The sequence below is a fragment of the Anarrhichthys ocellatus genome, unplaced genomic scaffold, assembly GCF_004355925.1.
Source record: "Anarrhichthys ocellatus isolate YVR2014 unplaced genomic scaffold, GSC_Weel_1.0 scaffold2, whole genome shotgun sequence".
In the NCBI taxonomy this organism is placed as follows: Eukaryota; Metazoa; Chordata; class Actinopteri; order Perciformes; family Anarhichadidae; genus Anarrhichthys; species Anarrhichthys ocellatus.
The window spans coordinates 11,607,760-11,623,821 of NW_022280032.1; the positions used below are offsets into that span (position 1 = coordinate 11,607,760).

Sequence of the window (16,062 nt, forward strand, 5' to 3'; positions counted from 1 at the left end):
GGCCTTTGGTTTGTAGGTGCTTTAGGAAAAGCACAGGTGTTACCAATAACGTTAACGATGGCTCTGTTTTATCTAAGAGCCTCAATAAGCCATTCCAGTTTGATAGTGAGTCAGCATGCATAACATCAGGACCCTAAAAACTGAAGAGGCTAAGTGGAATTCAGCTGCATTCATTTCTCTGACACGTCACAGCTTTCATGTTAATTGCTGAACCTCTGTGTTGCTGCTGTTCTTGACCGGGTCTTCCTTGTAAAAGAGATATTTGTTCTCAATAGGACAAACCTGGTTAAATAAAGGTGAACTAAAAAAATGAAAAAAGCCCCGTAGACCTTTTTCACAGCAGAGATTATGATCTATGATAGCAAGAAAAGCACGGGTGAAACTAATTTGGTTAACAATGGGTCCGTTCCATTAATTGTCCGAGGATGCCATGCCAGTGAGGTAACACGCACAATACCAGAACCCTGGAACTAGCTCACTAATTGAAATAGAGTTGTTTTTAATGTTATTATCAATTACACCTGCATTTTTCCTGCTATGACATGCTTCACCACCCATCTTCAACCTGAGCACAGGTCTAATCGTCCAGAATGACTGAAAAACACCTGTGTGCGCGTAATGTTAAAAGAGTTGTCAATGTCGGTAATCAATGCTTGTGATCCAGTAATAAAATATAATGGGTTTCTTACTTTCTAAAAAGTCTGCAGTTAGAAGTGTTAGCAAGTCAATATATTAATTAAGGGTTCTATAGAAGTGAGTATTACGTTTTCAAGTCGGCAGTTGTGAATGTTAATGTTGGGAAAACTTAAAGAATGTTCTGTTTAGTCACTGAAACATAGGCAGCTGCTTCCATAAAGTGTGTGACCTCGTGTTGAACCTTTTCACTAATAGCTATCTCGGCTGTTTTTCTCTAGCATCTTCTAGTGACCTTTCGTCAAGGGAGATAGTAAATTTGTTGTGCACGACAGTATTTATGTATGCTGATTTGAGACCGTAACGTCTTCCGATATTAGGATAAGATGACCTTTGACAGAACAAATTGTCAAAGGAACGGGTCCAAATGAGGTCCAGACTTTATCTAAATCATTCTGCTTCGACGCCTTTGTATGTGTTATCTGCAGTATATATTCCAGAGACTCAGAGACAGACCTCTGAGCAGCAACTTGACGCATAACCTGTATGTGTTTCAACTCTGTTCCTTCTTGCAAGAATAAATGTCCTGTTTAATGATTTTACACCCGGTGTCGAGTAATATTTTTCTAACAGTTAATAAATTGTTGAAAATGGATTTTGGTCCAGAAGCTCTGCAGTGCTTTTCCAGGTGAAAATGATGGTTCCTTATGGTGAAATTCTTATTAATGACTGACTATTGATAACTAATCTATAAACCATTAGTAACCTATGTAGACCTATTGTTAAGCATTAATAAAGCCATGAGTTACAATTCATACATTTGTATAAATTATAGGTAGTGCACAAAAAACTGTCTGTGGATGTAAAATGTATACCGCAGCAGAAATGGTTAGAAATATTGATGCAGAAAAACAACATGCATACAATACAAATACCATGGAGATGATACAAGTCAAACTGATGACTTGGATAATAAGAGGTTGGTGACTTTGTGTTTGTTTGTGATGTGAGCTGTCTGTCTGATCGCGTGGACATACTCGTGCACCGTGTTCATTCATGTACAATAAATTCAATCCGTGAACGCGTCTTTCTTATTCTGGGAGAATTACGTCATCGCACAGCCGAGGCTGCTGCAGGAATTTGCGGTCAAAAATCCCACCGCAGGCTGCTTCTCAGGGCATTGTTGTATGCAGGAAGGACACACGCTGAGCACAGACTATAGATTCACTCTCAGAGCTATTAGGCTACCATTTCAAAATGAAGTAATCTGTAATCTCATTTTGGAGACACAAAATATAGAAATAGTGCAATAAGTATTTAACTTGCTTATTCCTACTTAGTGTTGCAAATGCTATTACAAGCCCCTATATTATTAAATTATGATGGCTATGACAATGAGGCAAAAGCCATAAAAATGCGAAAGAATGTTAACACCGTTGCATCACTGAAAAGTCCCACCAAAAAAGATCCTGCAGGAGTATTAGGGCTTTGCTTAATAGTAAGTATTGGTAAAAAATGTGGGTTATTTTAATGAAGCAAACGGGTTGAGAATAAAGTAACAAATACATTTGTAAGAAAAAAAAGAGAGAGAAAAGCTTCAGGAGGCTTTGCTTTTGCAGTCCGTTATGTGTGGGGGCGGACACTTTAGGCGCGCACAGCACAGCGCGCGTAGCAGTGCGCGTCGGCAAATAACCTCATTCTGCATACTGACTGTTATTTAGAAGGTCTTCTATTCTACCGTAGGTCTGAATTCGGGGATACCAGCAGAAGTGAGATCCGTAGCTCAAGTACCACCATGGCTGCGCTGTCGGGAGGAGAAATGTGCATCAAATACCTGATGTTTGCCTTCAACCTAATATTCTGGGTGAGTTTAAAGCGAGTAAATGTAGCGTTCTCATATGAAAATATGAATCCTGCTTGTATTTCCTGTGTGTGACTGTGTGTCAGTAAGAGAGAGCTTTGCGTGCATGCGCGTTGGTGTGTGAGCAGGTTACTATAGTGAATTAAATGACATGGCGTCCCAGATGCAGAACCGTTTGCTAATCACAGTAGGCTATATTCTGGGATGCCCTACGCATTATTTTTGGCGCTGGCCACCACCAAACACAAAGTGTCCCAATACGCGTGGAGACCGAGCTGGCTGGAGGAATAACCCCCAGTGGCCAAGTGACCCAGTTCTACCGCGCTGACTTAACTCTGGAGTTTGCGCGCACGGCATTTTAATAATTGCAATGGGAGGGGGGAGGGGAGGGGGGCGTTATTGTGGTGGAGAATGATATACTGATATAATAATAATTAAGACTTCTGCTCCCTCACGTGATGTGAAGAGATGTGCATGCAAACCAGCCTGTGTGTGAATGAATCCTGGATATCCCATCAGGCTATTTGTGTCCTTCTAAGCCTGCAGGGTGTGTCTGGTTGTGACTGTTTGTTTGTGATCTCTGTATGTGTGTGTGGTTTCGAATGGATGCTTTGCCCTTTTATGAACGTTTATAAAGTGTGCAGCTATAGATAGAACCAAGGATAACTATTCATTTCAGGGCAGGCAGGGATTTCCCAATGTGTGTATGTATATATGTGTGAGCGAGAGAGAAAGAGAGAGAGAGAGAGAAAGAGAAAGAGAAAGAGAAAGAGAAAATGACCCAGGCAACACAACCACAGATATTCAAAAATGCAAAAACTGACTATTTGTAAAATAATAATAATAACTACAAAATGCATTTCCTGCTGAAAATGCTTTGGAATGCTGAAAGCTGAAATGAATTGCATAAACATTGCTGAAAATAGATATCCAATTTTAAAAAAATTGCAAAAACCTTAATAATTCAAAAAGTTTAAAGATTACAAATATGAAAAGTCATATCACCCCTCTCCTGAAAGAGCTGAACATTTTGATATTAAAATGGTTTCTGTGGCTTAAAAAATTTCATCAGTGGTGATATTTGTAGTAGTAGAAGTTGTAGTAGAAGTATTATTAGTAGAAGTATTAGTAGCATTAGAATAAGTACTAGTTGTAGCAGTAGTGATATTTGTAGTAGTAGTAGAAGTATTATTAGTAGTAGAAGTATTAGTAATTAGAAGAGGTAGTAGAAGAAGTAGTATCAGTAGTCATAGTAATAGCTGTAGTATTGGTCGTAGTATTTAATATAACAGTAGTAGCAGTAGTAGTAGTACTAGTAGCAGTCGTACTAATAGCTGTAGTAGTATTACTACTTTTAGTAGCATGAATAACAGTAGTAGTAGTAGCAGTTGTAGTATAAGTAATAGTAGTAGTGGTAGTAATAGCAGTAGTGGTAGTAATAATATTGATGGTAGCAGTAATAGCAGTAGTAGTAATAGTAGCAACAGCAAAAGTTATAGTAGAAGTAGTAGTAGTAGTAGCAGTAGTAGTATTACTATATTAGCAGCAGCAGTAGTAGTTGTCGCAGTATTAGTAAGAGCATTCATTTTTTTTAACAAAAAAGCCTAATTTTGAGCTTGTTTAAATACAGTTAAACCATGGGGCTTTTATTTTGAAAGGGTGGGGCTGGGTGGGGGGAGGGGGAGGGGGAGAGGAGACATAATCATAATGTTTGACACACATAAACAGAGGTTATTAAATGACAGGCTTCATCACAAGCATTTCAGTTAGAATTCACTCTTTGGGGGTTGTATTTTGAAATGGGGTGTGTGTGTGTGGGGGGGGTCCTCTAAAAGTCTCCAAGACCTGAATGACTGTATGAGAGAGAGACACACACACAGAGAGAGAGAGACACACACACAGAGAGAGAGAGACACACACACACAGAGAGAGAGGGGGAGTGTAAGTGCGTGTGCCAGTGCCTCTCTGTGTTTATCAACATCACTAATTAGCTTAATCAGAAACACCTGTGTCCTTTCAGCCTTTTCATGGAGATTAAACAGGAAAACACCTCTCAAACAAATCCTCAAAACTCCCATAACCGTAGCTCCTATTGCTCCGATATCAATAAATGAGAGGAAGGATGAGTTGAAGAACAGATCCTGTAAAAATTGTGTCTGTAGTGTAAAAAATGTGGCTGAACTGGCGATCTAGAAATGGGGTACCGTGTTCCGTGGTAGATGTTTTTGAAGCAAAATTTAACATTGGTCTCTATGGAGCAGAAAGTTGGTTTTCCTCTCAATTACAGGCTTCTGTGCCAAATGTGTAAATCTGTGGGATTCCACAGTCATTTGTCTACGACAAGGACAAGATTAGCTACTTTTACATCCAGAAATTATGCATGAAGAGTGAAGATTGTGGACACAGTGGCAAAATACAAATGTTTTTTTCGCAAGAATCTCAAGCTGCTCTTCACTCTAGCGGTGACATCACGCACTCTAAGCTGCGCAATACACACCCATTATAAAGTCAGAAAAGGACTTAAAAATCATAAAAGTTAATTTGCTGCAGTTCAGAAAGTGTAAAAGATATAAAAATGCTGAATAATGTGGCAATAGATCAGGGTTTTCTCAACATTTTAAAGTTGAAATGGTGTCTGTAGCTGAAAATATGAGGAAGTTGAAGGATTTGGAAGTTTAAGAGGATTTGAACATTTTCTCCATTGAAATCCCATTCAAAATAAAAATTGCAAAAAGCTTAATAATTCATGAAGCATAAGAGATAGAAATATGAAAAGTCATAGCATAAATGTCATTAAAGAGCTGAACATTTTGATAGTTGAACGGTTTCTGTAGCTTAAAATATGAAGGAGCAGAAGAGGTGGGACGGAAGAAATATAATAAAAAGAAGAATAAAGATTAGGATAACAATAGTTGGAATGCTTAACAGCATTCCAACAATTAACCGCAGTGTCAGTGTAGTGCACTTCTTGTCCGCATAAATGCAGATGTTCCCCATTTGTGGAGGATTGAGCAGGAAGTGAAGATATGACACATAGCTGTGCTCATGCAGCCACAAATCACATGACACAGATATCTGATCTCAGGTCTGTCTGCACACAACAGGAATGTCCATGCAAAGTTGTATGTCAATGCATGAAGAGCAGGGTTCAAATACCTTTGCTTTTAATAAAAGCAGCTTCTGGGAGTATAGGAGTGGGAAGTAGTTATATTTCAGAGCAGTCTATTAGCTATAGTCACACATGGTTCAGACACCAGTGCAGTAAATATTCTGCTAGCTATAGTACTTAAAGGTTTTATGTCATCGTGCCTCAACAGAGCTGCTACCTCCCAGATCATAAAAACCTGTATGCCTGCACAACATGCACAAATGCAGTAGTTAAAGACACAAACTGTGCATGCATGGACATGTTACAGAAGAGAGAAAGGAGCACTGGGAATGATTCATATCACATACACAATGATCTCTCTTGACACTCCCTATATCAGGTGATAGTTTGAAGGCGTGATCATGAAAACAGTTTCTCTGTCCACCAACTTTATCAGCTGACACCATTATGCTTCACTTCCTGTCTGGGAAGAAGTTAGCTATTACCTACTCATAGTAGTGCATTGTGTAGACGGAATCAGCATGACTTTCACTGGGGGAATAAAGTGTGTGAAATATGCCATGTTTGTCTTCAACTTTTTCTTTTGGGTAGGTGTGCTTTACTTTTTTATTGTTGTGTCTTAATGTGTTGTGTGCCAGTGTGTGTGAGGGAACAAGAGAGAGAGAGAGAGAGAGAGGCGGAGAAGCTTCCTTTTGTACATTCGTCCTTTTTGTGGTTTGCTCTAATCTGTCATTTTGTTCATACAAGGGAACATAAAAAAAGATTAAACAACAGAAAGTATTCACAGTGAAAAAGCTCAAAAGAACAGTAGAATATACACAGGAATACGCACCCCTACTGAATAAAACAGACTGCCATTGTTCAGTTAGGCTCTCACTGTTAAATATTCACTGACCTGTCTATGCTGACGAGCCCTGTAAGGAAGTGTATGAACAGTACACAATATGGCACCAGTGTAAAATGCAGATGTAATAACATGCATGCAGCTATGTGTCGATGGATTCCCATGCTACTTTGTCTCAATATTAAATGCATATACTGATGAATAAGGGAATGTGTGAGAGTTTTACTCTTATGTCTCTCTTCTCTGATTGTGAGACTGGTCTTGTTTTCTAGGTAGACACATGCACACGTTCTGCAGACAGACACATTGACATGCACACATGACAGCATTTCATGCTCCCCATCAATGTGTTTTAATAACACTATAGTATCAGTAATGAAGAGTTGTTGGTGAAGAGTTAGATATGACACGAGGACTGCGGAAACCTCTTCCTGGACTGAGAACTGAAACTAAAAAAGTTTTTTAGGGTGAGACCTGGATAAGGCTTCCAGGGCAATGTCAGTGCACATTTGAAATGACAACTGGGAGCAGCTGATAGAAGAAGAGTTTTAAAATGCAGACAGCATCGAGATAATTGTTATTTGGTGTGGTGAAATCATAATCTGCTAAATGAGTTGACAACATGCATAAACATGGAGTGGGTTTACTTCCTCTCCGAACATTTATTGATCTTAATTTCTCACTGTTACACTCTCTATAATGATTAATCCTACTACTGTACATTTTAGACTGACCATGTACAGTGTGCACAATGCATTTAGTGTGGTTATAACTAACTACAGTGCTGTATGACAACATTAAAATGTGTTGTGTTTCAGCTTGCAGGCACTGCTGTCTTTGCTATAGGCCTGTGGCTAAGATTCGACCCAAAGACCAAAGGCCTGTTTGAAGGAGCAGATTCTCCATATGTGTTTTACACAGGTAAGATCCTCTTAGTCCTTGAGCTGGACACATTACCCATTATCATTTAAGCAAAGGTAAAAGCACAGTTTGGGATTATGTGAGCTCTGCTAAACACAAAATGTGCTTGCATGTATCTCTGATATTCTACATGTATGTGTAGGTGTATATATCCTGATTGGAGCTGGAGCACTGATGATGGTGGTGGGTTTTCTGGGATGTTGTGGGGCCATCCAGGAGTCCCCCTGGATGCTGGGACTGGTTTGTACCACTTTTTATTCTTCATGTAACTTTTGACTTAACTAACAGAGGATTTAACCTCTTTAGAAACCACAAGTTTCTTTCTCTCTATTTTTTAAATGTTTTCGTAGTGATCTCACTCAGCAGAACTTGGACTTGTTATCTAACTAAAGCAAGTGTGGATTGAGGACTGACCTTGGGTTCGCTAAGAAATATGAGCTACATTCAGTTTACTGAACAGTATCAAGGCCAGAGAAGAGTCTCTAGATTTCCTTACATTAGTTCCCCTCCTCCCTCCCGTCCTGTCTGGCCCTAATCTTCTTGTACTAAATCTCTCAGGAGGAGGAGCCTATGTAAATTGGTTTCAGCTACACTCAAATGACCTCACTTGTTCACACATGCGCGTAAAAGACATGAGCACACGCATGCATGGAAGCACACATTCACACAATCAGCTGAGTTTAATTCTGTCTCTCCGTTTTGCAGTTCTTTTTCTTCCTGCTTATCATATTTGCCATTGAGGTGGCGGCTGGAATCTGGGCATTTTCCAACCAAAGCAAGGTAACGTACACGTTTAAATGATGTTACATTGATCATTTTATTTGTATTCAACTTTTCAACAAAGTCACAAGCACCGTGCATATTTAAAGAAGTACATTCGAAGCAGTGCAATAACAAAAAAAACAACAACACGTAGAGACAAAATACAAAGCCACAAACTAAAATAAATCAGAAAATGAAGGGTACAGCAATGCAAAGTGAGTTATGTAAATAAAATGTTTGTTCCTGGTTTGCTGCTGTGTTGCAGGTGGTGAATGATATCACAACGTTCTACGTACAGACCTACAATAACTTCAAGAAGACAGAGGATAAGCGACTCAAAGAGACTCTGCGGGTGATTCAAACCGGGGTGAGCATCGTCTGCTTCGATATAATTCAGACTGACTCAAATCATATTCAAAAGGAATTTGGCACAAAAGGTATTTTTCAAGCAAATGTTTATTTCATGTCACCTAGCAATCATTTTCAAAACTCTCCACAACAAGTATTATCCAGAGTGTTTATGATGGCTAGAAGTTGCAGATTCAGCAAATGACCTTAAAGGACAAGTTCAGCATTTTAGGAAATAAGCTCATTCACTTTCTTCGTTAGTGTGCTTGAAGGCAATTAGCCTGTAAAGACTAGAAGGAGGGGGCAACAGCCTCCACACGTCACAAACGAGCCTACCAGCACTTCTAAAGCTCACTAATGAACATGTAGAATCTTACATGTTTCATTTGTGGACTGTTGTGTAAAAGAGAGAGGTTTAAGCTGTAACTGGTTCTTGCTGAACATTTTATGCATCCAGTATTTCTGTGCAGTGTGACAACAAAACTTTGGGGACTAAAAACTTTAAACAAAATGTTGAACTATTCCTTTTAAACACTTAGCATTAGAGATTTGTGTTTTTCCTTCCGCCGTCTTGTTTTAAAGCTATATGACTTTGTGTATGTCTACAGCTGAACTGTTGCGGGCCAGCTGGTTCTGTAGTAGAAACTGCCAAAGACACCTGTCCCCGGAGAGAGCCACTTGAGGAGCTCATTGCGAAGGTAAAACTACCCTCGATGTCTGTATAGATTGGATGCACACACAGCCAAGTACTTCCGTCAAGAGCTAAAGAAAGAACAACAATCAATACGAGAGAGCATCAAACAGATGTCAGACATGTTTTAGCCGAGAGCTGGAGATATTACCGTTTGTCAAATTCATAATGATGGTTTTATTAGTCTTCCTCTAATAATTACAGCATAATTACCTCAATTGCCTTGCAGTGTTACTATAGCAACAATGGTTTACTGGAGCCGGCATGCTCTCAAGCCGTCTGTGCCACACCACAAACCATGTTTCGGCATAGGTTCGGAGAAAGTTGAAAGGATTTGTGCTTGTGTGTTGCAGAGCTGCCCTGACGCCATTGATGAGGTGTTTGACTCCAAACTGCACGTGATAGGAGGAGTGGGCATCACCATCGGTGTTGTTATGGTAAGTGTGGTATTAACTGTAACTCATCAAATTTCAGTGTCCGCTGCCCTGGAGGATGAACGCAGTGCAGAAATAATCGAACACAAACACAATGTACGTCTCCCTCTCTTTCATAGGTGTTTGGGATGATCTTTAGCATGCTCCTGTGCTGCGCCATCAGGAAGTCTCGAGAGGTGGTGTGACACCCACCATCAAATCCCAGAGTCTGTTGTTAATGTTGCATGATGTCATTCGAGTCACATGACTCCCCACTGCCAATAGAAACCCTACTTGTTCAAGGAAAGGCTGGGTGCAGATATTTCAGATTATTACATAATCCATCAGTTATAACTGTGCTGCTGACACTTAAACCCAGCTTGTGATGTGGTTATTAGGCCCAACTATAGAATGGGTGTCAGCTGTTCTTCAGTGGCAATGTAGTGCAGACATTTGTAATTTTGTGGTCATTTGATTGAAATTAGTGTTGTGTGAACTGCTAATTATCTAAACAAAAGATCATATTATTGTATACTGATCACACTTCTATTGCTATCACTTGGGGTCACCTACCGGATGGAAGAGTCATGGATCAGGGCCATAAAAAAGGCAGCCAGTACCACTTCAGCACAATACAGCAGCAGCAGCCAATGACATTATTTTTCTTACAACATCAAAGTCAAACCACGGTGACTAGTAGCCAATTCAATGCCGAGCTGTGAACTGCGGTGACCGAGTAGCATCTTAGTTCCTTCATTGTGACATTTGTTCGCTTTTTTTACTCACCCTTTACAAAAAAAAAAAAGCCTTTCATTTTTGTCATGTTTTGTAAATGTCTTCTTTTTTATTTGTAAAAGATTCATAAAGTTAGTGGTTACATAGTACATGTGGTTTAATATGTGGTTTGTATTTTATAATGTTCTTTTTATTTTACAGAGATTGGGTTGGTTTATACCATATACACTATGTTTCACAGAGATAAATATTAATGAGAACCAAATAAACCAAAATGTACTGACTGAGTCGGCTCTGAGGGATTATATTATGGCACGCAATCACTCACGCGCACACGCACACACACACACAGTAAAAGAGACAAATGAGCTGTAATGTTTCATTAAGCCTATTCTCAAAAGGTCAGTGAGTAAAGTTCATTAACTAGAAAGAAAAATCTTCACTATTAGATTGATGCATTATCAGATTGTCTGCTCGGTATGTTAGATTTAGCTGTGTAGGATATAGGGATCATGTAAGGGTTAGGAGGGCGTAGGGGCCTTGATAAGACTGAAAACAACCTCCAGGTTATTCTCTTTGTGTGCGGTGGGAAAGAAAAACATTCTGAATACTCCCCTCAGCTTCCCCCTCTTTGATATCTGGGACCGACAAGTGTGACTCATGTAGTTTGATCAAAGCACAAATCAAGCCATGAGCTGTCTGTGTTTCTGAGTAATGCAATCACAATTAAACTGGAAAATCTGTGTTTAAAACTAGGTGCACACACTGATTACAGTAAACAGTGCACAATTATGTATGATAGTTAATCTAGCCATTTTTAGTGACTCACTATTTTACCAAAAAAAGGCGAGAATAGAGTTAAGAGTTCCTCTTCTGATTGTATCGCAAGGAAGTACACTTTGATTTGGTTGTTGATCGCTGGGTGTTGCCCTCCCAGACACCCCATCCCCACGACAGAGACAACACTGATTATAAAAAGGAGTGTGTTTATACGTGAGACCATGTCTCCATATTGTTCTGTGCGTATGCCTTTTATGTAACACAATGTGTTGGCCAGGGGAAGAGGGGAAGAGGGCAGGAAACTGAGATAAGAAAGAGAAATGTGGAGGAAAAAAAGGAACCTAATGAGAACTCAGGAGGAAAGAGGCCAACATCCACATTTACTCACTCACACTACTTCCCATTAACACAGGAGATAAAGACCAAAATATTTTGAAAACAACAGCACATTCTGTCCTATACAGAGATCAACACTAGGTTGTTTGATGTTTTGTTTTTTTCACTGTTATTGCCGAACCTAACCTTGATACAGGACAGGTTGGTACAGAAGCACCATAACATTTTATTTGCCAATAAAGTGAACCACACAACAGTGCTGCCATGAAATGTAGTTTACTATCTCAGTGGAAGTATAAACTTGCATTACAAATATATTGAAGAGACAAAAAAACACTGTGGACATACACAAAACGGCTCTAACAATATATTCAAATGATACCCGAGTAAGTGTTGAGAGAAAATATGTTCATGGATTTCATCTTGGGACATAATACAATCTCAGTCTTCTGCCTCGTCGTCAGTTCCCTCCCAGGAAGCGTTAGGAAGTCTGTGTGACTGCGTGTGTAAGGCAGTGTGTGTGTGCAGCACGGTGTCCACCCGGAGAACACTTGAGATGCAATGCAGCATGGCCAAAAGTACCTGGTATTTACAGGAGACAGATTCAAGGCCCGAGTCCGACATAAAAACTTTTGGTGACACATCAGCTTCTCTACAACAATACTTGGTTAGTTTACCTTCCTCTAGGGGACATTCACGATCACCCCCGACCCGTATGAGGATTGTGTTGTGTTCTTGTTTGTGTGCGAGGCTGAAAGGGTGCGAATGATTTTGAACAAAACTCAGGAGTCTGGTTTGAGTCAGCAGGAAACGTCGTGGACTGTGGGAGTAAATCTGTCGTGGCACGCTCAGTAGAGCATTTGCCAAGAGCTGGCAAACAGCAGGGACACCCATCATTGTGTCATCACAAATTGAGCAACTGCTGCCATGCTGTAGGAGGGCATGGCTTAGGAGAAACTCAAATGTCCCACCAGCAGCTATAACACAGCCTGGCTCCAACACACACTGCTTGAAGAGAGTTGCATTGGGGATCTGATTGTCCGTATGTAAAGATGTGCTTTTGTTTGACTGCCGGGTCCTCTCTGATGCTGTAGTTGCAGTGACACCCATGGGCTCCCAAGTTGAAAGTAGCATGCGGATAGCATCTCGAAGCGCACAAGCATACTGGTCAGTTTGCCCTTCCCCCGGGCCACAAATGACCAGACTACAGGGTTTGACCGTCACCCTTTCCTCTGAATCATGGAAAGCCACATGGACATACCTGTGGAAGAGAAGAAGAAGAAGAAAACACTTGTGTAGTCCAATATTCATTGTATCATATGTGTGATTTTGCTTATACACAGTGGATGAGAGGGAAATAAAGACATGTTTTCATACCTATGGGCTCCCAGCAGTATAGGTCTGCAAAAGGTCAGCGTAGCAACGTGCTCTGGTTCAATCATCCAGCAGTCTCTGACAGGTGTGGCCCCACTTAGCCTGGCAAAGAGGGACAGCTCGTCTTCACTGACACACTCCACAATGGACATCTCTGCCTGTGCAGCCAAAGCCAGGACAGCCGCAGACTGTTTCACTGCAGACAGGAGCACAGAGACACCCAAACTCTGCAGGTTCGCAATGACACGCTCCAGTGACCTTTCTGCCCAGGCGCTAAACTGCACAATGTTTCTCTGCTTCCCTTCGTCTCCGCACCCCAGCTCCAGCACTTCTTCTGCACGGAGCAATTTTGGCTGCAGGAACCCAGTGAAAACGACCGCTTTAACTGGCTGGTGGTCAGTCTGAGGGCAGGGTGCAGCAAAGTCCCTGTGAATGACTTGCCCCTTAATCAAACGGGAACAACTAATAGGGAAGCCTGACACAGGCGTATGCAAGGCAGCCAAGTTGTCCTTTACAAAGTGAAGTGACGAGGAAGGTATGTCATTTTCAAACTTCCAGTGAGTGAGCAGCTCACAGGTGAGGTTGCTCATTAAGTCACAGTGGGCGCGACCCAGACGTGAATGAAAGAAGGACGCCAGCAGATTTTGAACACAGTGATTGTTTGTGTGCGCCTTTAATTGTGTTGGTGTCGTAAAATCCTCCCAAGAAAGACAGCTTCCATACGGGACCACTCCTACGGCAATGAGATCATGCAGCTCCTCCAATGCAAATGCCAGCATTTTGTCAGCCAAGTGCCTGGCAGCGGCCGCCTCTGCTGCTGCCTTGGAGTTATAGGCGTGAGACACATTAGACTCCTTGCAGGCCGTTGTATGAATTATCCGTAGTAATGACGCCATCAGCAGTATGAATGTCTTGGACCCATCACCTGTTACGGTGCTGTGTTTCAAGACACACTCCACCACCATCCTAAAACGAGAAACACACAAATGCATCACAAAACAAAAGGACCCTTGACAAAGACCACGAAAGAGAGAGAGTAGTGCGTGTTACCTGGCCAGTGGATGCTCCAGTCGTAGTGCAGTGAGAATGCGAGCCCCACTGCGGCTCAACATGGCCCGACCTGTGTCTTGTGTGAACAGCACCTGTCCTCCTTCAGGGCCAAAACTGCGGCGGACGACTGACTCCAACACACACACAGTCTGCAGAACATGTTCCAGGTGAAGATGCTCCACCGGCAGCATCCCCGCACCCTGAAAGGCACACATGCTGAGGATAGGCAAGGGTTTCAACTATCAATTCCAAAAAACAAACAAATATACATTTTAGAAACAGGCAACAGACACAGTATTTTTATTCTTTTGATTTAGCGTCATAGGCAGTATTCAGATAGACGTTTTTGGCTTCTAATGAAAATCAATAGAGGGGAACATACCAGAGGTATTCAACTATTATTGGCTAGAAATGCTGCAAGTGGGCACAAAAAGATAAATAAAATCATGTATGCAGCACGATTGTACTCTACCAACATTTGACTCATGGCAGATGTCAATTTTGGGTCTTTGCTTACATCACATGTTCTCAGTTTCAAATGTTAATGAATCACTACCGTGTTAAGACAGCCTGGCTTTAAACTGCAGTTCACAGAATGAGTATTCTGTATTCAGCATTACTCATAATAAATAATTGATTACAAATAACTATTTCTACAAATATCTGTTCACAGCATAATATACATCCACTATATACAACCTAAACAGTGTTTTAATCATACTGTCATACATTATTCAGTATAGTGTATGACACATTGTATGTATACTTTATAAGTAATGCACTGCATGCATGTATGAAATGTGTGGTACAGTCTGTATAGAGACATAACATTTAACTTTAACCAACAGCCTGCTATATGCTATATGCTAGATAGCATTTTAGCATCTGCTAGTTAGCTAGAACGGATACGGTGAACTAGTAAGCGACAGCGGCTGCGCTTATTCTATTACAGACCATAAACATGACTTAAAGGCACAACTTTCTAACTGGCAGACAAACAAAAACAATCCGTTTCTTCCCCATAACTTAATGCTATAATCTGAGAGAACTCACCATCAGTCCAGCAGGAACGCTTTCTCTGTATCTTAGAGACGAGGCTTCTTCTGTGGTTTGTGACGTAGATGTAATTTAGATCAGAAATGACTGTTGCCCCCTAGCGAGTGGAGGTATGAGCTGTTTTCTATCCCTACAACCAAGATCATGTTTGTAAATTGATTTAAACAATATATAACAGTGTTCTTGGGACATATAAAGTGTACATCTTACACTGTGTGTGTACAAAAGGAATGTTTCCTTTTTTACATGCTAAATGCTTACTGCTAATGGGAGTGTTAAGTGACTTTATATACCAGTTTGGATGTTTACAAGTTGTCTGTTAACATCATATCTCCTTTCATTATCTGATAGCATGGCTTTACAGGGCTGATAATAGTGGTGCTATGTGGAGACAAATACGTAAGAAAATGTGCAGCACAACAGGCCTATCACAGCAAAAGCAGACACCTAAACAATAAAAAAAAAGACTGAATGATTGATGGCTTATTGAATTCCATTTAGCTGGTTAAGTTTAATGGCTAGTGTGCTATTGTGCATGTTGGCAAAGAGTTACACTGTCATTGGTTGCTGGGATGCTTGGATAGAACGAAGCCATCGTTAATGTTATTAGTAACACCTGTGCTTTTCCTACAATGACAAGTCAAAATGTTTTTAAAAAGGTCTTAGGTCCACTATTTACACCCTTTGTCACTAAACACATGTGCAATGGCTGTTTTCCTTCAAATGAACATCAGATTGTATTTAGTAAATTAGAAACATTTTGTTTGCAGACATCTTTAGTCGAGATTAGAGCTAATAACCACTTCAACATATATTTAATAATATTTGTAAGTGTTTCAAATTGTGTGTCTGTATATGTGACGGCTGTTTTGCCTGACTGAACTGTCTTGTTGTAATGACGTTTGTATGTCATATGCTCTCAGGCCTCCCTTGTAAAATAAATCCTATTTCTTTAATGGGACCTCCTCAAAAATAAATAAAGCTTAATTTTCTTCAAACATAAATGTGATGAGCCCAAAATGGCAAATCCTTAAGGAGTGATAGTCAAAATTGATCGAAAATGATTGTCATAAGCAAAAGAAAAACATAGTGTATATTTCAAAAGTCACAGACAGAGGTTATGTCGAGCTCCCACTCCCCTGCCCATCC

At 40.5% G+C, this 16,062-nt stretch overlaps 2 protein-coding genes across 4 annotated transcripts; one reads left to right on the forward strand and one right to left on the reverse strand.

Moving 5' to 3' along the window:
* The first annotated feature begins 2,296 nt into the window (after positions 1–2,296).
* Positions 2,297–10,604, forward strand: cd9a (CD9 molecule a). Of its 2 annotated transcripts, none has more exons than XM_031867516.1 (8): positions 2,297–2,497; positions 7,266–7,368; positions 7,511–7,608; positions 8,074–8,148; positions 8,396–8,497; positions 9,087–9,176; positions 9,523–9,606; positions 9,723–10,604. In XM_031867516.1, exons 1-8 carry the CDS (start codon positions 2,429–2,431, stop codon positions 9,786–9,788), a joined length of 687 nt encoding a protein of 228 aa, XP_031723376.1. In that variant the 5' UTR covers positions 2,297–2,428; the 3' UTR covers positions 9,789–10,604. The 2 variants fall into 2 exon arrangements, with proteins under 2 accessions (XP_031723376.1, XP_031723385.1); XM_031867525.1 differs by lacking the exon at positions 2,297–2,497 and adding an exon at positions 5,438–6,190.
* bbs10 (Bardet-Biedl syndrome 10) lies at positions 10,459–14,996 on the reverse strand. 2 transcript variants are annotated; one of them, XM_031867494.1, is made up of 4 exons: positions 14,911–14,996; positions 13,858–14,073; positions 12,811–13,773; positions 10,459–12,694 (listed from the first exon to the last, which is right to left on the reverse strand). In XM_031867494.1, exons 2-4 carry the CDS (start codon positions 14,070–14,072, stop codon positions 11,875–11,877), a joined length of 1,998 nt encoding a protein of 665 aa, XP_031723354.1. In that variant the 5' UTR covers position 14,073; positions 14,911–14,996; the 3' UTR covers positions 10,459–11,874. The 2 variants fall into 2 exon arrangements, with proteins under 2 accessions (XP_031723354.1, XP_031723365.1); XM_031867505.1 differs by lacking the exon at positions 14,911–14,996 and having other exon boundaries at positions 13,858–14,392.
* Between the last annotated feature and the right edge of the window lie 1,066 nt (positions 14,997–16,062).